General features: G+C 42.0%; 1 protein-coding gene across 4 annotated transcripts in view; it reads left to right on the top strand.

Moving 5' to 3' along the window:
* The window catches only part of ETF1 (eukaryotic translation termination factor 1), a 37366-nt gene that overhangs the window by 955 nt on the left and 14610 nt on the right, over positions 1–21801 (top strand). The window contains exon 2 of one of the 4 annotated variants that reach the window (XM_084825723.1): positions 16838–17006. The exons of the other annotated variants lie outside the window; for them this stretch is intronic. Coding sequence (XP_084681849.1) covers positions 16996–17006 — 11 coding nt within the window. The 5' untranslated portion in view covers positions 16838–16995. The remainder of the gene's footprint in view (positions 1–16837; positions 17007–21801) is intronic. 4 annotated transcript variants of the gene reach the window in all.

Raw genomic sequence — 21801 nt, 5'->3', positions numbered from 1 at the left:
CTGTGTGTGAGAGACTTCCTTTCTCTGTATAGCAGAGTATTCCATGTGCTCCTACCTGGAGGAGAAGGCCATCATTGGCTACTAGTCCTGATGGCTACGTGCTACCTCCAGTAGCCGGGGCAGTATGCCTATGTACACCAGTTGCTCGGGAACATGGGTGGGAGGATGTTGTTGCACTTGTGTCCTGTTTGTGGGTTCCTGGTCAACAACTTGTTGGCCACTATGTGAACAAAATGCTGGACAAGATGGACCCTTGGCCTGATCCAGCATGGCTCTTCTAATAAGTCCCCACCTGTAGTTGGGTGTGGTACATCTCAGACACAAATTGGACACTCTCAATGACAACTAGGCCTGAGCTAGGTTATACCCATACCTCTCTCTCTCTGTCTCACACACACACACACACACACACACACGCGCACACACACACACACCTTAGCCAGCCCTGTTTTCTTCTTCCCATGAAGTAGGGTTGCCACCAGTTCTTAGCTGAAGACAGAGGTAATATTTTAAGTGTAGCAGTGAGTGCTTGAGCACTCATTCTTAGTTCTGAAAATGAATACCTTGGAATGCAGTGAATATGGGTTCAGACTGCTTCCACTCCAGTTCAAATATTGTATTTGTCTTAATCCCTTGATATCTAACACTTCTCTCTCCCCCCACTTCTCTGTATTCTGCTATATGAAGTAGGCATTTCCCAGAGCTTCCCTGTTACCACACAAATATTTTCCACTCTTTGTGCATAACAGTGCAAAATGTATAGGTGGGGCAGCTCTCCTTCATTTCCTTAGCCTTGTGTGTCTGGCTGGCTTGTTCCACCTTTACTGAATGACATGCTAGGGCTTGCTTGGCAGTCACTCTCATCTGTGAAGGGGGTGCGAGTTAAGAAAAAGTAGTGCCTTTTGTTTATATAGAGATCAAATTTGGGCCAAAAATGGAGCATTCTGGTTATACATGTGAACCCTTTCCCCTATGAAGTTGGTTTCTATTCTAAATGAATTTTCTGTGTACAGAGGAGTATTTTTTAGCCTAACCTATCCTAATAAAGGCAGAGGTGATTTTTATCAGTAGTCCCTTGAAGAACAATAGAGAGACCAGGTGTCTACAAATGCGATTGCCAAGTGGCCACTTACCTACTTTCTCCATGTGTTGAAGGGCATAGGGAGGGGGGGTCTCCATGTGTTGAAGGGCATAGGGAGGGGGGTCTTCATCTGGCTGGGAGACACAGATCTTGCATCTGTCCTCTTTGTATGCAGAAGACTTGGGAAAGGGGAGGAATCCTCACTTTGTAGTGGGCTTTGGAGGTACTTGGCAGCAGTAAGACCTGTTCCTCCTGAGTGTCTACAAAGCCTGGTATGAAGTGAAAATGACCTCTCTTTTCCTAAACCATATGTGTGTGCCAAAGGATTTGTGAGAGGTGTAACTTCAGTGGTGATCATAAATAATTGCTCACTACAAATGCCAATCAAAACTTGTGTGCCCTGTCAAAGAGACTACCTATCTATAAATGCCTCAGTTGCCAAACAGGCATGATGAAATTGCTGACTGACTAGGTAGTGTCCTAGATTCATGTGGAAATTTTATATTTGCCATTTTGTGTCTTACATTATATAATTAAATTTGCTACTAATTTTGTTTGTCCCTTGTAGGCTTCTATGTAATAAGCTGGAAGCATTTAATATGGCGGGTAGTTAGGGTTTAGGAAAAGGCATATGAACCATACGCAACTTGTGTGCTATGCTGTATTACACTCTTGCTCTCATTTTAGAACTTTTTAAAGTTAGTGTTTGATATGTGACTTTTGAGATTTTTAGAAATCTAAATTAAGGGCTGACTTGCTGTAGGGGAAACGTACTAAAAATTATATCTCTCATTAGACCAGCCTTTGCCAACTTGGTGCCCTGAAGATATGTTAGACTACACCTCCCATCATTTCCATTCTGGGAGTGATGGGAGTTGCAGTCCAGCACATTTGCAGGCATCAGGTTGGTGAAGGCTGAATTAAACATGTCACTGAGAATGTCTTTCTTGGGATTCTATTTAGTACATGTACAGCCTCATAGCTTCCGAGACTTGGGACGCTGGAATATTTGCTAAGGGAGCTGGTCACCCTGTAACACTTCATTATGGATTTCTTGTGACTTGTTTGAAGCCTGCAGTTAAATCCCAGTGGTAAATGTGATCCAGTAGTCCAATTCAGTGGCAACTCCTTATGTCTAATTAGAACCTCATTATGGTTCCTTTCAGTATACTAGCATTTATCCTTCATATAGAGAATGAGGAAAATAGTTTATAGGCAACCCTTTCCCATATTGAAGGGCAACCTTTAACCTCCCGTTCCTGATTTCTGCTGGCACTTTATGTGCTGCAGCTGAAAAGATCTGTTTGCTGTTGAACATAGGGCAGAAAGGTAAGAAATTTGAGTTGTTTAAAAACTTTATGTGCGTGCAGCACACGAAGTTACGAGTGGAGATTCTGTTTGAGTGCAGTGAAAGAGGTCAGGATTCAAAGTGCCGTGGGCATTGTTTTGCATAGGTGAGCTCAGTCTTCTCATGGCAGCCATCTAAAAAGCCTTGCTGAAGGTTGAAATGCTTTCTGAGTGTGTACTTTTCTGTCTGGATTCCCACCCACTGTGCGTAATTGCTGATATGAGAATTAAGGCACTGCCAGTAGTTTGGATACTCCTTCCAGATAGTAAACTTCGATAGCAGTCAAAAAGCAACAGGAGAGGTCTCACTGCTAATGGTTGCCATACAGTATTTTAGGCAGCTGAAGCTTCACATTTCTGGAGAATGGTGTTAACACAAGCAAATAAGATAGGGTAGTAGGGATGTATGTATGTGTTCAAAATACAAGGTAACTGTGAAAAGTGGTATGTCAAGAAGTAGCAATCAGAGGTGCTGTGTTTCAGTAAGCAAAATGTGCCACAGCACCAGGACAGATCTCGGGTAGTAACAGCTTCCAAAATGCCCTATGGGCGTTCCATCTATGAATCCCATCCCTCTTGGGTGCGGCATTGCTAACACCATTTGGCCCAGTTGCCATGTGTCAAGCTCTTGATAATGTCACATTCCAGTAATGTGCAAGGTTAGATTCTACTGGTAGTATAGGGAATAGGCAGGGTAATGCTTTAGAGTGAGGCCTGAGTTTTAAAATATTATTTTGAGCTGTAGTGACTGCTATTTGCAAGATTGTTCCTTCATATCATTACAGCTATACCCTCTCCTCATGGATTGTTCTAAAAGTATAGACAAATTCACCCATATATTTGGCAAGCTTAAAAAGTAGCAACTGGACAGTAAACATTCAGTCTCTGGCATTGCGTGTTTTTTAAAGCTATGTTCCTAAGAACGCTCTGCAGATACTAATATTAACTTTTCCAACTCTGTGGCTTTTTAAAAGCCATGCGTATTTGTATTACCAGGGATGAGTTTGTCAAAAAACTGAGACCCGCTTTGAGTTTGAGGAACTGTGCCTCTATGCCTTGTTTTAGAGTTGTATTTGACAGTTCCAAGTAAATGCATATCAGGACTGTAGCATCTGAAGTTTAGCTAAGAACACACATTGTTGAGTCTGCTGTGTCTTGTGTGCTCTTGTCTTCTTACCATATAATTTTCTAATGCCTAGCAATTTGTGTTAGGGTATAGATCACTACAAAAGCAAAATGGTCTCACAACATAGCCATGTGTCTAAATGTGGAGGTTTTGATTAAATAGGAAACGTAGACCATTATAGGTGAGTAGAGATTCCTTTTAATCTGCTTTATGAAGTCATCCACCCCAGACAGGCCAAAACAGTACTCAACATCATCAGGCCGTATGTGCAGCATTGGATAATTATCATACCATACTGATGTTTTAACTTCTGTCATCTTAAGCTGTTGGGTAAGCAGAATAGCATTGCAGGTTTTCTTTGAAATCAGCATGAATTGTAACAAACAAGACTAGAAATTCTCTTTTCCCCTCTCCTGGGGAAGTTTGTTTTTTGAGAGACAATGTGAAAAAATTGAAGAGAACTCTTGGATTTAGAACTGGATGGTCTGGAAAATGTATATTAAAGAAATTAGCAGTGTGCTGTATTCAGGAACATAATAGGCTGGTATCCCTGATTTTTTTTCAGTTCTCTCCTCCAGCTGCAGTCTCCTACATCATCACATCATGTGCAACTTCTGAGGATCTCTGAACCTCAGGATCAGCTGGGGGCTGCAGTAGTTTGGGCAGCATCCAATGCTGCCCATGCACTAGCAAGACCTGCTGCTAGCGGGAAGCTAGCAGTTCCTAAAACAATCAGAAATGAGCTGAAACACCAGTTTCTGGAACAGAGAAGGTCAGCAGAGCTCACAGAAGTTTCGGCTCATTTCCAGGGCTGCTTCAGGATGAGCTAGCTTCCTGTTGCACTACTGGTGGTTCCTGCTGGTGCCACAGAATGAACAGAGGTGCAGCAGCAGTATTAGATACTGCCCTTCATAATTAATTTTAAATAACCACATTTACTGCTATTTTTAATCTGTTGTTCACTTTCTAAGCTTTTCTCTAGAAACATGATTTTCTCCTCTTTTTTCATTACATTTGCTTCCACATACTGTCTGGGTCCAGAGTTCCGAAGATGCTTCTGCTGGAAGAATGGGAAAAGAAAATTTTCACAGATCCCTTCTTCCACCTTGCATTCCCCTGTGTCCCCTAAAAATCTGCTCTGGAGGATCCTCAAACTGTGGGAGGTGGCACTAGGGAATGGGGAATTTGCAAAAATTGTCTCCCCTTCCATTCCCCCAGTGGGAGCCTCTGCTGGATCTTAGTTCCTTCTGTAAATGGAAGGAGCCTTTCCATTCACAGAAAGGCATCTCTGGAGCCAACCCACCATTTCTAAGTCCAAATATTATCATATTCCTGTGTTCTTATCACAGCGTGTTTCCATTTTCAACATTTGTTCCTAGCAGAAAGATATGCCTATATGTTGTTGTTGTTCAGTCGTTCAGTCGTGTCCGACTCTTCGTGACCCCATGGACCATAGCACGCCAGGCCTTCCTGTCCTGCGCTCTCTCCCGGAGCGTGCTCAAGTTCATATTCATTGCATCCGTGATGCTATCTAGCCATCTCATCCTCTGCCGTCCCCTTCTCCTTTTGCCTTCAGTCTTTCCCAGCATCAGGGTCTTTTCCAGAGAGTTTTCTCTTCGCATTAGGTGGCCAAAATATTTCAGCTTCAGCTTCAGTATCTGTCCTTCCAATGAGCACTCAGGGTTGATTTCCTTTAGGATGGACTGATTTGACCTCCTTGCAGTCCAGGGGACTCGTAAGAGTCTTCTCCAGCACCACAGTTCGAAAGCATCAATTCTTCAGCGCTCAGCCTTCCTTATAGTCCAGCTCTCACAGCCATACATTACTACTGGGAAAACCATAGCTTTGATTAGACGGACCTTTGTCGGCAAGGTGATGTCTCTGCTTCTTACTATGCTGTCTAGGTTTGCCATAGCTTTCCTCCCAAGGAGCAAGCGTCTTTTAATTTCATGGCTACACTCACCGTCTGCGGTGATCTTGGAGCCCAAGAAAGTAAAATCTGTCACTGCTTCCATTTCTTCCCCTTCTATATGCCAGGAAGTGATAGGGCCAGATGCCATGATCTTAGTTTTTTTAATGTTGAGTTTCAAACCAGCTTTTGCACTCTCCTCTTTCACCCTCAACAAGAGGCTCTTGAGATCCTCTTCGCTTTCTGCCATTAGGGTGGTATCGTCTGCATATCGGAGGTTGTTGATAATTCTCCCAGCAATCTTAATTCCGACCTCTGATTCATCCAACCCGGCATTTCTCATGATGTACTCTGCATATAAGTTAAATAAGCAGGGTGACAATATGCAGCCTTGTCGTACTCCTTTCCCAATTTTGAACCAATCAGTTGTTCCATGTCTGGTTCTTACTGTTGCTTCTAGACCCTCGTACAGGTTTCTCAGGAGACAGGTAAGGTGGTCTGGTACTCCCATCAATTTAAGAATTTGCCACAGTTTGTTGTGATCCACACAATCAAAGGCTTTAGCGTAGTCAATGAAGCAGAAATAGACATTTTTCTGGAATTCTCTTGCTTTCTCTATGATGCAGCGAATGTTGGCGATTTGATCTCTAGTTCCTCTGCCTCTTCTAAACCCAGCTTGTACTTCTGGTAGTTCTCGGTTCGCATACTGCTGAAGCCTAGCTTGTAGGATTTTGAGCATCACCTTGCTGGCATGTGAAATGAGCGCAATTGTGCGGTAGTTTGAACACTCTTTGGCGTTGCCCTTCTTTGGAATTGGAATGTAAACTGACCTTTTCCAGTCTTGTGGCCACTGTTGAGTGTTCCAGATTTGTTGGCATATTGAATGCAGCACTTTAACAGCATCATCTTTTAGGATTTTAAATAGCTCGGCTGGAATACTGTCATCTCCGCTAGCTTTGTTGTTACTAATGCTTCCTAAGGCCCACTTGACTTCACTCTCGAGGATGTCCGGCTCAAGTTCAGTGACCGCACTATCATGGCTATCAGGGACATTCAGATCTTTCCTGTATAGTTCTTCTGTGTATTCTTTCCACCTCTTCTTAATCTCATCTGCTTCTGTTAGGTCCCTGCCTTCTTTGTCCTTTATCATGCCCGTCTTTGCACAAAACGTTCCCTTGAGATCTCCAATTTTCTTGAAGAGATCTCTAGTCTTTCCCATTCTGTTGTTTTCCTCGATTTCTTTGCATTGTTCATTTAAGAAGGCCTTCTTGTCTCTCCTTGCTATTCTCTGGAACTCTGCATTCAGTTGGGTATATCTTCCCCTTTCTCCCTTGCTTTTCGCTTCCCTTCTTTCGTCAGCTACTTGTAAAGCCTCATCAGACAGCCACTTGGCTTTCTTGCATTTCTTTTTCTTTGGGATGGATTTCGTTGCTGCCTCCTGAACAATGTTACGGACCTCCGTCCATAGTTCCTCAGGCACTCTGTCTATCAGGTCTAATCCCTGAAATCTATTCCTCACCTCCACTGTATATTCATAAGGGATATGATTTAGGTCATACCTGAATGGTTTAGTGGTTTTCCCTACATTCTTCCATTTAAGCCGAAATTTTGCAAGAAGCAGCTCATGATCGGAGCCACAGTCAGCTCCAGGTCTTGTTTTTACTGACTGTATGGAGCTTCTCCATCTTTGGCTGCAAAGGACATAATCAATCTGATTTCGATATTGACCATCTGGTGACGTCCATGTGTAGAGTCGCCTCTTGTGCTGTTGGAAAAGAGTGTTTGCTATGATCAGCGTGTTCTCTTGGCAAAACTATTAGCTTTTGTCCTGCTTCATTTTGTACACCAAGGCCATGCCTGCCTGTTATCCCGGTGATTTCTTGACTTCCTACTTTAGCATTCCAATCCCCTATGATGAAGAGGACATCTTTTTTTGGTGTTAGTTCTAGAAGGTGTTGTAGGTCTTCATAGAACCGATCAACCTCAGCTTCTTCGGCCTCAGTGGTTGGGGCATAGACTTGAATTACTGTGATGTTGAATGGTTTGCCTTGGATTCGTACTGAGATCATTCTATCATTTTTAAGATTGTACCCCAGTACTGCTTTTCCCACCCTTTTGTTGACTATGAGTGCTACTCCATTTCTTCTAAGGGATTCTTGCCCACAATAGTAGATATGATGGTCACCTGAATTAAATTCGCCCATGCCTGTCCATTTTAGTTTGCTGATTCCCAAGATGTCAATGTTCAATCTTGCCATCTCATGTTTGACCACCTCCAGCTTACCTTGATTCATTGATCTGACATTCCAGGTTCCTAAACAATATTGTTCTTTACAGCATCGGATTTTCTTTTCACCACCAGACACATCCACAGCTGAGTGTCCTTTCGGGTTTGGCCCAGCTGCTTCACTCTTTCTGGCACTACTTGGAAATACCCTCTGCTCTTCCCCAGTAGCATATTGGACACCTTCCGACCTGAGGGGCTCATCTTCCGGCGTCATCTCTTTTAGCCTTGTGATACGTTCCATGGGGTTTTCTTGGCAAGAATACTGGAGTGGGTTGCCATTTCCTTCTCCAGTGGACCACATTTTGTCAGAACTCTCTGCCATGACCTGTCCGTCTTGGGTGGCCCTGCACGGCTTAGCTTATGGCTTCACTGAGTTACGCAAGCCCCTTCGCCACAACAAGGCAGTGATCCATGAAGGGGATGCCTAAATACTTTGATCCTAAAGTGATACAAGTTTTCTGGAATTTTTTGTATTGGAAAAAATTATTATATCCTAAATCAGCTGGGATCTTAGTATGTTTCGGACTATGTGTACTTTGGCCTTTGCTTTATTTCCCCCTTCTGCCCTCTCCTCACCATTTACAAATGAATAGTTAGAGTGTATATGTTAGAGAAAGAGACACATTTAATATATATGCTTCCTGGAGATAGTCACTGGAAAAAAAGTAAATTGCTAATGTGAAGCTAGTGACTGGTATCCATTTATTACATATGGAATGGTTAAACAGTGCATTTTTAGGAATGAAAACTTTTTCGTTGTGATTTTCCACTCTGCGTCACTGCCTCAGGCTTCAAGCCCCAGGGAAACAAGGAAAAGCTCAGTGTTATCAGATAGATAGATAGATAGACTCTCTCTCTCTCTCTCTCTCTCTCTCTCTCTCACTGTCTTGGCTTTAAGGCCCCAATCAGTAACTAAGTCAACTTTGTAGTCTAGAAGTAATAGAGGTATTGTGGTAGCCTTGCTTCTCCTTCCTCTTGAATCCAAGGTTAACTGTTTTGAAGCCCAACTGGAGTGAAGCTGGATGGAACGTTAGGAACTGCTATCCTTTAGCCCTTGATTTTAAAATGGTGGCAGAAGAGGAGACACGTTTTCTGAAATCAACTGGCAGCTTTCCATGGGTTAGATTCTGTCTGCAGGCTAACAGTTATCAGTCCCAATTTTAGAAGATGGCACACTGTAATTTTTAAAAAGTTTAGTAGCCTAGTTCTACAAGCATAGCATCCCATATAGCAGGGCCAGATACTGAGACTAGCCTCACCATTGCAGGAATAGCTCCTGTACCAGCAGCTCTTTCTTTCCATTGCCCCATAATGCAGTTGTGTTATGCAAAACTGTTAATTCAGTTCTAGCATGGAGGGAGCATGATCAGGTCCTTTGTATGTTCCTACCAGTCTTCCTGCCAGTGCTCAGTTTTTCTGAGATACTTTGAGACTTCCTACATAGCTCAGAGATGTAAAATTTACAGGCATTTTGTAAGCATTGGAAATCTTTCCCCTTTAAATACATATGTGCATAAGCAGTTGAGACAGCCTGAAACATCTGCGTTATAACTTTCAGAACTAAACCTAGCTTTTTGAAAAATAGGCACTGTATACTTAAAACTTGGTCTACATCAGGGATGGGTGGGTGGTTTTTTTGTGAACTATGAGAACAACATTATTTTACGTTAAGATGTTTAGTTAGAATTATCCCATTGACTTAAATGAAACTTCCAACTTTTCCTGTTAAACTGTTCCCCCCCCCCAAAATACCCACTCATTGTCTTTCCTACTTATCCTCCACAATACAAGGCTGATTTTTTAAATTCACCAATATCAGGGAAAATTAACAATGCATTTGCATCCCCAACAAACAAAAGCATTCCTTTAAATATATTAAAGGGGCAGCCATAAATTCATCTGCATACACACTCTTAAAGTTCCCAACTCATATTTGTTCTCAATTGTTATTAGAGCCTAACAGGCATATCAGTTCTTCCTCCTTCAGTTCATAGATCTTTTTTTAAAAAAAAAACAATGGGTGTTCTGTGGCTAAACTTCCTTCTATTTTTCAGACTCAAAATCTGCTGAAACTGATACAGCATGAAAAATCTTATTCCTGATTGCATACCCATGGTAACCTTTTTGCTGTAACTGGTAATTCGAGACACCAATTAAAAGTACTATTTTAAAGAAACCATCAGTATCCAGCTAGCTGATTTCTGCGGCCCTGGATAATAGGGTAATGGGTCACTGAAATTACGGGCAAAATATTTTATATATATGAAGGAGCTGGCAATAAGTATTTCACAGTTGGATTTCTTTCCATGTAGGCAAACTGCATCTATAGCCGTGGTACCTTTTCCCAGCTTAAACTGTTACATAAACCAGTAATTATAATACACACTTTGGTAACTTGTCTGGATAACTATCACAGTGTGCTTTACATGGAATTGCTTGTGAAAACTGTTTGGAAGATACAATGAACGCAAAATGTGCTGCCAGGATTAGCTATAGAGGCACGTAACATCTTTTCTAAAGGCGTTCTACTAGTTGTTGATTCACTTCTGGGCATAACTCAGAATGTGGTGTTAACGTGGTGAGGAGAAAGGCAACCTGTATTTCAATCAGCCATGCGACTGCTTGGAGTAGAAGTTGCAGGGTGGTTGAACAAGCTGGTATGTATTTCCCCATTAAGTGCCACTTCATCCTGTCTTATTAGGGCTCCACACTTATATACTATCTGCCTTCTGAGAGCCCAGTCTCACCAGCTGATGTAGTTGCTTCTTTACTATTCCATAGGGGTGCTGTGTTGCCTGTTGGTTCTCTACCTGTTTTGTCAATGCTGATGGCAGGAGTCTATCTGGCACCGCGCTGTAAGAGCTTTCAGAATACATTTTCCAAAGTGATCCTTCACAACCAGTTGCCTAGCCATTCTTCTGCTCCATTCTTTGATGTGTTCCTTAAAATGTTTTCTTTTATATAAGTAGTCCTTGTTTCACCTTTTTGTGGGCAATAGGCTGGAACAGGGTTTAGCAAAAGGTAGATTGGGATGTGCTGGCAGATCTCATAGTGATTTGCAGTGGATATGTAAGTATTTCTGATTCCCAGTTCTTTTAACAGTGGCAACAACAAAATGTCTCCTTTCCTCCTAAATTTTAGTGCTGACATGAAGAAAGGGGTAGGGCGGGGGTATAACCAGAAGTGGATTTTTGTGTGGGAGGACTGTTGGCTCCATTCAGTTCTGACACTCAAAACAAATTCCTGGGCTCAGAATGCTTTAATTCTAAATGTATGTCTTTTGCACCACATTCTGTTAGTTGGATCTTGGGGTTCTAGTATAAAATAAAGTAGATCTCCTGCAAGCTCAGTCTGCTCACTCCTGGACTAGAAAACCCAAAGTATTATGAATTGATAGTTTACTTGTGTATGTTGGGCGGGGGTGGGATAAACGAGGCCTCATTTTAGTGGGCACTTGATAGAGCTACTTCAGAGACAGGCCCTGTGTTTCTGTTTTTAATTGGTTATCTACATTTACATGCAGCACTTCCATTTGTGCAGCAGCAGTTTTGTAAAAAAAAGTCTGACCTCAATAAGTGTTTCCCAGAAGCTGGGAAGACAACCTGTTGCCCTCCACATGTTTTAAACTGCAACTCATATAAGCCCAGCCAGCATAGCCAATAGTCAGAAACGATGGGAGTTGTCATTCAGAACATATGGAGGGTACCAACCAATGATTTCTGTTCAAATTATATCTCAATTTTCTCTGAAGTGTTGCCCTCAAAATATGTCTTCAGTGTGTACCTTGTGTCTGCTGCTTTCTAGATGGCAATTTATGTTGCTTTTACTCTTTCGTGATTATCTGTTACTTGCTTCCCATCTTTGTACATCTTTCCTCTGCGTATTTGCTGTGTATCCCCTTCTGTGTCTGTGACATGTATGTCTGCATTTTTTGATGCTGAGCTTTTCTAAATTAAGTGAAAAGACTTAGTCGATTTGAGTGAGGGAGACTCCTCTGAGGGGTTTGGACGTGCAGTTCTGTGTTTAGGCTGCCCCTATAATTGCAGCCTAAGTAGAGATGTAAATTTTCTGGAAATTTTGAGTCCATGAGGGAAAAAAAGCCTTTTTTCAATGTTTTTTGGGGAAAAAACCAATTTAGAGGAAATGAAAAATAAGTAATACTTATTTTTTAGAGCTCTTTACAGATCTAAAGTCATGTTGTTGCTTAAAGATAGCCTTCTAGAACCTGGTGCCCTCCAGACTTCAGGTCCCATCAGCATCAGGCAGCATGGCCAATGGTCAGGAATGCTGGGCACTGTAGTGCAAAACATCCGGAGGGCACCCAGTTGGGGAGGGCTGCTTTAGGAACATGAAGCGCCCTTTCTGTTCCTAAGGTTATTTTATGTTTGCTTGTTTGCTCATGTATTTTATGTGTAACTTAGTTTGCTCATAAAATTATCATTACATTTAAAAATTAAAGTAAACTCAGTTAAATTTGTAATTCTTGTCTGAATAGATTAGAGGTACATTAAATGACCAGCTGTGGATGTATCTGGTGGTGAAAAGAAAGTCCGATGCTGTAAAGAACAATATTGTTTAGGAACCTGGAATGTCAGATCAATGAATCAAGGTAAGCTGGAGGTGATCAAACATGATATGGCAAGATTGAACATCGACATCTTGGGAATCAGCGAACTAAAATGGACAAGCATGGGCGAATTTAATTCAGGTGACCATTATATCTACTACTGTGGGCAAGAAACGGAGTAGCACTCATAGTCAACAAAAGGGTGGGAAAAGCAGTACTCGGGTACAATCTCAAAAAGGACAGAATGATCTCAGTACGAATCCAAGGCAAACCATTCAGCATCACAGTAATTCAAGTCTATGCCCCAACCACTGAGGCCGAAGAAGCTGAGGTTGATCGGTTCTATGAAGACCTACAACACCTTCTAGAACTAACACCAAAAAAAGATGTCTTCTTCATCATAGGGGATTGGAATGCTAAAGTAGGAAGTCAAGAAATAAGTGGGATAACAGGCAAGTATGGCCTTGGTGTACAAAACAGGACAAAGGCTAATAGAGTTTTGCCAAGAGAACACGCTGATCATAGCAAACACTCTTTTCCAACAGCACAAGAGGCGACTCTACACATAGACATCACCAAGATGGTCAATATCGAAACCAGATAGATTATGTACTTTGCAGCCAAAGATGGAGAAGCTGTATACAGTCAGTAAAAACAAGACCTGGAGCTGACTGTGGCTCAGATCATGAGCTTCTTATTGCAAAATTTCGGCTTAAATTGAACAACGTAGGGAAAACCACTACACCATTCAGGTATGACCTAAATCATATCCCTTATGAATATACAGTGGAGGTGTGGCTCAGATCATGAGCTTCTTATTGCAAAATTTCGGCTTAAATTGAACAATGTAGGGAAAACCACTAAAACATTCAGGTATGACCTAAATCATATCCCTTATGAATATACAGTGGAGGTGAGGAATAGATTTCAGGGATTAGACCTGGTAGACAGAGTGCCTGAGGAACTATGGACGGAGGTCCGTAACACTGTTCAGGAGGCAGCAACTAAATCCATCCCAAAGAAAAAGAAATGCAAGAAAGCAAAGTGGCTTTCTGATGAGGCTTTACAAAGTAGCTGAGGAAAGAAGGAAAGTGAAAAGCAAGAGAGAAAGGGGAAGATATATCCAACTGAATGCAGAGTTCCAGAGAATAGCAAGGAGAGACAAGAAGGCCTTCTTAAATGAACAATGCAAATAAATCGAAGAAAACAATAGAATGGGAAAGACTAGAGATCTCTTCAAGAAAATTGGAGATATCAAGGGAACGTTTTGTGCAAAGACGGGCATGATAAAGGACAAAGAAGGCAGGAACCTAACAGAAGCAGATGAAATTAAGAAGAGGTGGAAAGAATACACAGAAGAACTCTACAGGAAAGATCTGAATGTCCCTGATAGCCATGATAGTGCGCTCACTGAACTGGAGCCCGACATCCTAGAGAGCAAAGTCAAGTGGGCCTTAGGAAGCATGACTAACAACAAAGCTAGCGGAGATGACAGTATTCCAGCTGAGCTATTTAAAATCCTAAAAGATGATGCTGTTAAAGTGCTGCACTCAATATGCCAACAAATTTGGAACACTCAACAGTGGCCACAAGACTGGAAAAGGTCAGTTTACATTCCAATTCCAAAGAAGGGCAATGCCAAAGGGTGTTCAAACTACCGTACAATTGCGCTCATTTCACCTGGCAGCAAGGTTATGCTCAAAATCCTACAAACTAGGCTTCAGCAGTAAACCGAGAACTACCTGGATCATGGAGAAAGCAAGAGAATTCCAGAAAAGCATCAATTTCTGCTTCATTGACTACGCTAAAGCCTTTGATTGTGTGGATCACAACAAACTGTGGCAAATTCTTAAAGAGATGGGAGTAGCAGACCACCTTACCTGTCTCCTGAGAAACCTGTACGAGGGTCAAGAAGCAACAGTAAGAACCGGACATGGAACAACCGATTGGTTCAAAATTGGGAAAGGAGTACGACAAGGCTGCATATTGTCGTCCTGCTTATTTAACTTATATGCAGAGTACATCATGAGAAATGCCAAGTTGGATGAATCACAGGTTGGAATTGAGATTGCTGGGAGAATTCTCAACAACCTCAGATACGCAGACGATACCGCCCTAATGGCAGAAAGCGAAGAGGATCTCAAGAGCCTCTTGTTGAGGGTGAAAGAGGAGAGTGCAAAAGCTGGTTTGAAACTCAACATTAAAAAAACTCAGATCATGGCATCTGGCCCCATCACTTCCTGGCATATAGAAGGGGAAGAAATGGAAGCAGTGACAGATTTTATTTTCTTGGGCTCTAAGATCACCGCAGACGGTAACTGTAGCCATGAAATTAAAAGACGCTTGCTCCTTGGGAGGAAAGCTATGGCAATCCTAGACAGCATAGTAAGAAGCAGAGACATCACCTTGCCGACAAAGGTCCGTCTAATCAAAGCTATGGTTTTCCCAGTAGCAACGTATGGCTGTGAAAGCTGGACTATAAGGAAGGCTGAGTGCAGAAGAATTGATGCTTTCGAACTGTGGTGCTGGAGAAGACGCTTAGGAGTCCCCTGGATTGCAAGGAGGTCAAATCAGTCCATCCTAAAGGAGATCAACCCTGAGTGCTCATTAAAAGGACAGATACTGAAGCTGAAGCTCAAATATTTTGGCCACCTAAAGCGAAGGGAAAACTCCCTGGAAAAGACCCTGATGCTGGGAAAGATTGAAGGGGACGGCAGAGGATGAGATGGCTAGATAGCATCACCGATGCAGTGAATATGGACTTGAGCACACTCCGGGAGAGAGTGCAGGACAGGAAGGCCTGGCGTGCTATGGTCCATGGGGTCACAAAGAGTCGGACATGACTGAACAAGAACAACAGCATCAGAACACAGGACTCTGTAGAACAAAACCCAAGCTGTCAAGAATGCACATTTATTGTCAAGAATGCACAGTGGTGACTCTACTCACATGTTGTGAAATTGAGCATAAATGTCTATCAGTAAAATATATTTGAGATCAATAATTTTAATAAGGAATAAAGAACTAACTATGTTGGGCATCCATGGCTTCATTATATCCAGACATTTTATGTTGCTAGTCTTTCTATAAAAGTGTTGTTATTACATAGTTTTTAGGAATCATTTTAGGGGGGAATAAAGGCTGGGTAACAATATATAAATACTTTGTTTTAAATTCTAAAAGGAAATATTTCATAATCCAAAGCTGTTCAGTTTTCTGGAAAAAAATAAAAATGGTCCTCAGGGGGAAAAAACGGGGGGAAAGGGCTCCCCCACAATTTTTCCCTGTTTTTTTTCCGGGCCTTTACATTTCTGAGCCTAAGTCAGAGATTTAAAGTATGTTAAACAAAGATGTTGCATGTAATGCAGTGGGTTGCTTGGCATTTAGATGGCATACTGGGTCTCCACTGCCTTGGATGAGGAAAATTTAAATCTTAGAATGGATCTTGCAGATGAAATATTGGGGCATCTGTTAAGTCATCTTATTGCCTGGGATGGTGTGCTGCATGCATCTGACCAGTTGGAGAATTCAGTACTCAGTTTCTTAGGCTTGTATTCAAATTGTGTAGATTTGATACTTACAAAAACATGGTTATTGTGGGCCAGGATACACTACTCTACAGTGAGCGGGGCTGAAGCATGCGTTGGAAAAATTAAGCCACCATGTTGGATGCATCCACAACTCTGACAAGATGGGGAGGTCTGTGCTGCATTGGTCCCACCTTCTCTCTGCCAATATATGGGGTAGTAATATCCTCAAGGGAGGGACTAAGGATGTCCCAGGGTTACTTGACACAGACATAGGAAATGCCCGAAGTATCGCCATTGTTCAAAAAGCATGGTCTCCTCACTGTGCCCTGATGGAGTGGGGAAGGAGCAAGTGGGACGCTGGAGGACAATAATGAATGACTATATTAGAGTCGCAAGGAGAATGCCTGCCTGTTCTGTAAACTGACAAAACGCATGTTCTCCAACTGGAAGAGTACTTCCAGGGAAGACGCTTATGCCCTGCATTAGACAAAGGTGGGTGCTAATTTTCTTGAGTTGCCCAGAACCATGAAGAAGCATTGGGTGGCAGTTGCATGGTTGGGAACTCTTTTTGTGATTAGGTCATGGACAGTCTGACTCACCTAGCCAATCAGAGCTTTTCCCTTGGCCTGTGCATTCCTGGGCTGTCACCCTATTGCTGTAAACTGGTCTGTGCTACACTGTCTGCCATGACACCCAGTGCATTTTGAGGAACGTATAAACTTGAGAGTCACTTCAGTTTTTTTTTTTTAAGCTATCTAAATTTCAATCCAGATTGCTTGCCCCAGGCGTTCGAAGTAAATTCTGTAATGTAATTGATGTGAACAAAAGTCCACAAAAGTTACTAACCTGCACATTTTCTTCTTAGCTGGATGAAAGGCTAGTAGCCTGCATTCCCTTGTTGGTGGAAGAGGAGAGAAAGCCCCCTTCTCTGCAGCCAGCACAGAAATGCAGGATACTAGCAAGCTAGTAAAATTTCCTTCTACCACACAGGTTGTTAGAGGAGAGAGAGATTGCTCCATCCCTCCCAGTTTCCATGCTGGCCATGGAGGAAGGGCTCCTCTTTCTCTGCAGCCACCATGGAAGCCAAGTGGACTAGCAGAAGACGCTACCAGCCTATTCACTTGCCTGCGTGAAATTCAGTGTTGCCTATGGCCACCAGGTGAGTTGTTTAATACAGGGCTGACAAAAGTATAGAAAAATTACACCCTAATGTCTTTCCCTTATTCTCAGACACATTGTGGCACTGAGGAGATAAATATCACAGTAAATCATATGTCAGCCCAAGTTAGACATCAGGTATGTAGACTTGATCCTATGTTAGTGAAAGATTGCCTACGTCTGGTCTAGAGTGGGATTTTCACTGTGGGTGTTGAGTCTTAAGTATTCCTCATGGGTTTTGAGCCAAAATAGGAGTGCAAGACCACACTGGTTAGCTCTCAGCTCAGTAAAATGTTTGCTGTCTGAATTGATAGTGTCATGCAATAAAACTTCGCTTAAATTTTATAAAACCGTTCATTTTAAAATGGAGTAAAATAATTGAGGGTTACTGCATGTTCTTAATTTAATATCATTCAGTAAATAGCTCCTTGAGATAGGTGGGATTCATTTAACCCCAATTTTTCTTCTTCCCTGAAGAGTCAGAGAGCCATGTCTGAATCTTGGTGTATCAGGAGTGCTGGTGCTAAAACGCCAAGATTTTTTTCATGTGGAAGGAAGCTGAAAGTACATGGGTATCTTATTCCAAACATATTTCTTGTCATACACCTGTGATATATTATAGAACGGAGGTGGACAACTTGTGGCACTCCAGATGTTTTGGCATACAACTCCCATCATCCCTCACCATTAGCTATGCTGGCTAGGGCTGATGTGGGCTGTAGGCCAAAAGATCTGGAGGGTCACAGGTTGCCCACCCCCGATATAGAAATTACATGAATGCATCTTGCTTCTTTGTGTCACAATATAATCTGAGTTATCATACAATACATTTTTCAATTATGTCAGAGAATCTGTTAAGAATGAAGAGTATTTAGGAGTCTGTTCTGCTGTGGGATTGTACAGTTAAAAAGCCAAGGGAACAATAAATCTATGCTGGAGGCAAAACAAAGCATTCTGTGCTCTGTCACCGGTATGGGCGCATCTTTACTACAGTCAGGTAGACCAGGGTGGGCCAATCCAAACTTCTAGGAAATTTTAGCATATCCCTGGAGACACTTGCTGCTAGATTGTTTTTATTAACACTTACAAACCACAAAAAAATGTTATAAGTAGTCTAAAGATATTAAAAAATAAGCCAGTCTCTGCTTGCAGACTCTCAATCTAGTACACACAATTTGAAGGGGAAAATGAATGGGGAGGAAAGCAAGCATTGGAGAAGTTGCATTTTCTGGCAGATACAAACTATGGATGGAATCTAACATTGTGCAAGTGAACGTTTGCTTGTGTGATGAGACTTTCTCCCTCTTTCCCCCCTAAATATCTTCTCTCAAGGGTCTCCCAGCCCTCCAGAACAGATTTTGACTGAGTGCTGCATGGGGAATTGCCCCCATTCCTGGTTCCACCAACAGAAGTGGTTGTGTCACTGGAACTGCTTCATTGGATTTCACCCCTTCACTTGTGAAGGGGTCAGTTGGTGTGTCAAAATAACTTAGCTACCACTGCACTTTTCAGAGGACAGAGTCACTCCAAATAATACAGAAGTTGGCTGTTTCTGATCTAGGCTTATCCCTTAGCAAAGCCCAACTTGACATCATGCTTTACTCAGAATGGAGTGCAAAACACCAGAGAGTTTTTCCCTGCAGCTGTGCACCTGCTATAGTGGTCTAGTAGCCAAAATGGATGGAGATGTTGCTGCATCTGCTGTTTATACAGGCTTCCTGTTTGGCTAGTAACTGGCCTTTGTTCTGAGAGTCTAATGATACTTCATAACCCAGCTTGCATGGATTGAAACAACAGATGGCCTAGTGCAGCCTTCCTCAACCTGGTGCCCTTCAAATGTTTTGGACTACAACTCCCAGCATTCCTGACTATTGACCATACTAGCTATGGCTGATGGGAGTTGAAGTCCAAAACATTTGGAGGGTTCCAGGTTGTGGGAGGCTGACCTAACGACCATACTGTTATTTTGTGTAAGAGAACTCCTGAATGCATGTACTTCATTGAAATATTAGTATGCTGTAATAAAAGTGGGTTTGAAGGAGGCATAGGTTTAAATGTCCCATCATGAAGCTTCTTGGGTGGTTGTAGGTACGTCCTCATTTGTGAAGTGATAAGAATAGTGAGTTACTTCACAGGGTGATTTTATCCTTCAAAGTGCTTCATAGCCACATCTTGATAATCCATATAATGGCCAAGGTAGGCCTGTCCTGATTCATGTTTCTAGCCACCATGCTGTACCAAAAACTACAAAGAGTTTTGTACGTTCAAAAAAATTTAAATTATTTTCAATTTGCAGACTCATATTTTGCCTAAAAACATATTTTTTGGACCTAGATAAGTGAAATGTATTGTTAGTGGTGGCCTCCAAATATTTTTTCCATTAGCCAATGTTGTAGTTGCACATCTCTTCAGCTATTTTAACATGGCTGAATCCAGATATCCTGAGCTCTAGTTATCAACCCGTAGTGTTTGATTACTGAAGTCAGTTGAGGATTCAAAATCTTCTGAATAATTGACAGTATCCAGAGATCAATTTCTAGAGCGGTGAAACTACAGCATGCTGAAAGTTAATCTGAATCTTGATTAAGGCAGTACAGATCTGATACCAGTCCTCTTGATTGCAATTTCTCTTGACTGCTTACTTATTTAACCAGCAGGTGGCAGCAGTATGCTCTACAATCTGTTAGTTGGTATTTAAAAAAAAAAAAATCTTTGAAGAATCGAGCAGACTGTCTTGTATAATCAAGGCTATTTGCACTGCACCCTTGTGCTATTAGTGATGTGGAAATGGGCTTATGTGTGAAGTAGCTGTAACGTGATGTAGTTAGTAAGGCATGCTATATCTGAGTGGAAATGTGAATTGGATACAGGATTCTTTCCACTGAATTATATGGGTAGATTTGGAATTTCTCAAAAGCTATGCAAACAGTCCAGATGTAAAGCAAAATAGTACAGCTGAAAAGTTTGTATTGAGAATTAGCAGCTCAGAAAGTCACTGAACCCTCTTAGGGTCTGATCTAATTGGCACCAGTGATGCATTACCATTTAGTATGTAATGTGTTCTGTACATTATCTGAAATGCAAAACACATTTTAACACTGCAGTATAAATCAATATTTGGTTGACTGTACAGGCAGGGACATCTTACGTAATAAGCAATCACAGATGATACCTACCTCCCACACCAATATATTGACATCAGATGCCTGGACACAGTTAAATCGGTTTCCAGTTTCACAGGGTGAAATCCATTTAGGTCTTTGGAAATGGAACTGCTTCTGTCAGTAGAACCAGGAGAAGGGTGATTCCTCTTCACCCCTGCAGCTCCGTGTGCACCTTCAAAATCTGCTGTAGAGGGTTGGTAGACTCTGGAGCAGATTATGGTGGAGGGCTGCAGGGAGGAGAGCAGGAGGAAGTTCCATCTGCCGACAATATAATACATGTTGATAACACCTGACTCAAATATCTTTAGACGAGAGCATCGAATGAATGTCTCTGAAGTAATGAGAGATGTTAACAAGAAGCACTTTCCTGGAGGTTGGGGTGATAGAATAGATCATCTTTGCAAATATGTTCTTAAGACTACATACATGCCCTCATTCATATTTGCTTCTCCATTCAGCCATTCATCCCATGCTGCTGGCAAGAATGCTGGAGCATTACTATGGGTGCCTCTTCTAGCTGTTATAAACTAGGAAAAGCAGCTGCAGTGGTGTTGAGGTGATCATTTGTTGAGGTTGATGTAGTGCCAGAAACACTCTTGCTGCTGCCTCTTGAAAGTTTAGGAAGTTTAGGAATATTAAGGCGATATTACCTTAATATTCTTTATCCTGAGAAGGAGGGATGTGGTGCTGTTGTGGCTGCCTGTTTTACCTCTCTGAGCTTTATAAAAATGTTGGGGGAGATGGTGGATGCAGCTCCAAAGATACTGTACATGTTTTCCGTTGGGTTTGAAAGCGTCATGGTACTTCTCCCATCTGCAGGAGCTGGTGCTGCCAGTTGCCTGGGGACCATTGTTACTTACCAGAGGTTACATGGTTGGTAAGGTTAATAGAACAGAACTTTTTGCCAGATATAGAAGGGTCCTTTGACCACTTTGGGAGGCATAGAATTGTAGATGGAACCTCTCCTGAATTTCCGTTGGGGCATGGTTCTGTATAACTGGGCTTCTATAATAGTTTCCAGTAGAGAGGATTATGTGCAGGACAGGAAAAATCGCTGATGTTTGGTCTCTTGGGCACCTAAAAATGTAATGGTGGCTCAGGAAATTTGAACTATTTTCACAAGGTGTACAAACAAATTGCTGCTACAAATCACTGCACCAGGAACTGTAGGCCTGAGGAGATTGGCCAGATGCAGGAGTGAAGATGATGGTGGAATTCTTTTCTACTGTTGAGTGTTTTGCATCTACTAGTGAAAATGCAGCTTTCATGCTACAGGCGAAAATCCACACTCCAGGATCTGGAGGAGCAGGCCTTCCCTTTTCTCTGTCCATGGTAACAGTGGGGGGTGGGAGAACAAAGCTGAAAGAAGCAGGGATTCTTGGTTGCCTACCTTCTGTGACAGAGGCAGAGTACTAGTGAATTTCTTTAGGAATCTTGTTGTGTATCACTTTTGTTTTGTTTTTACTTCCTTTCAAAATAAAATAAAATTTCCATTCATGTAAGGACATAAGATAGCACACACAACAACAACATATCTAAAACCATTTAAAACAAACAGCCAGAGACAATCCAGGACCTGATCAAAATAACTTGTTATATGTTGCCAAATGCCTGAGAGAAGAGGGCAGATTT

Source organism: Heloderma suspectum, chromosome 1 (genome assembly GCF_057233095.1).
Source record: "Heloderma suspectum isolate Gila_16-S chromosome 1, 16-S_ref, whole genome shotgun sequence".
In the NCBI taxonomy this organism is placed as follows: domain Eukaryota; kingdom Metazoa; phylum Chordata; class Lepidosauria; order Squamata; family Helodermatidae; genus Heloderma; species Heloderma suspectum.
Note: the sequence above shows the minus strand (reverse complement) of the source record. Positions and strands in the feature narration are given on the sequence as shown.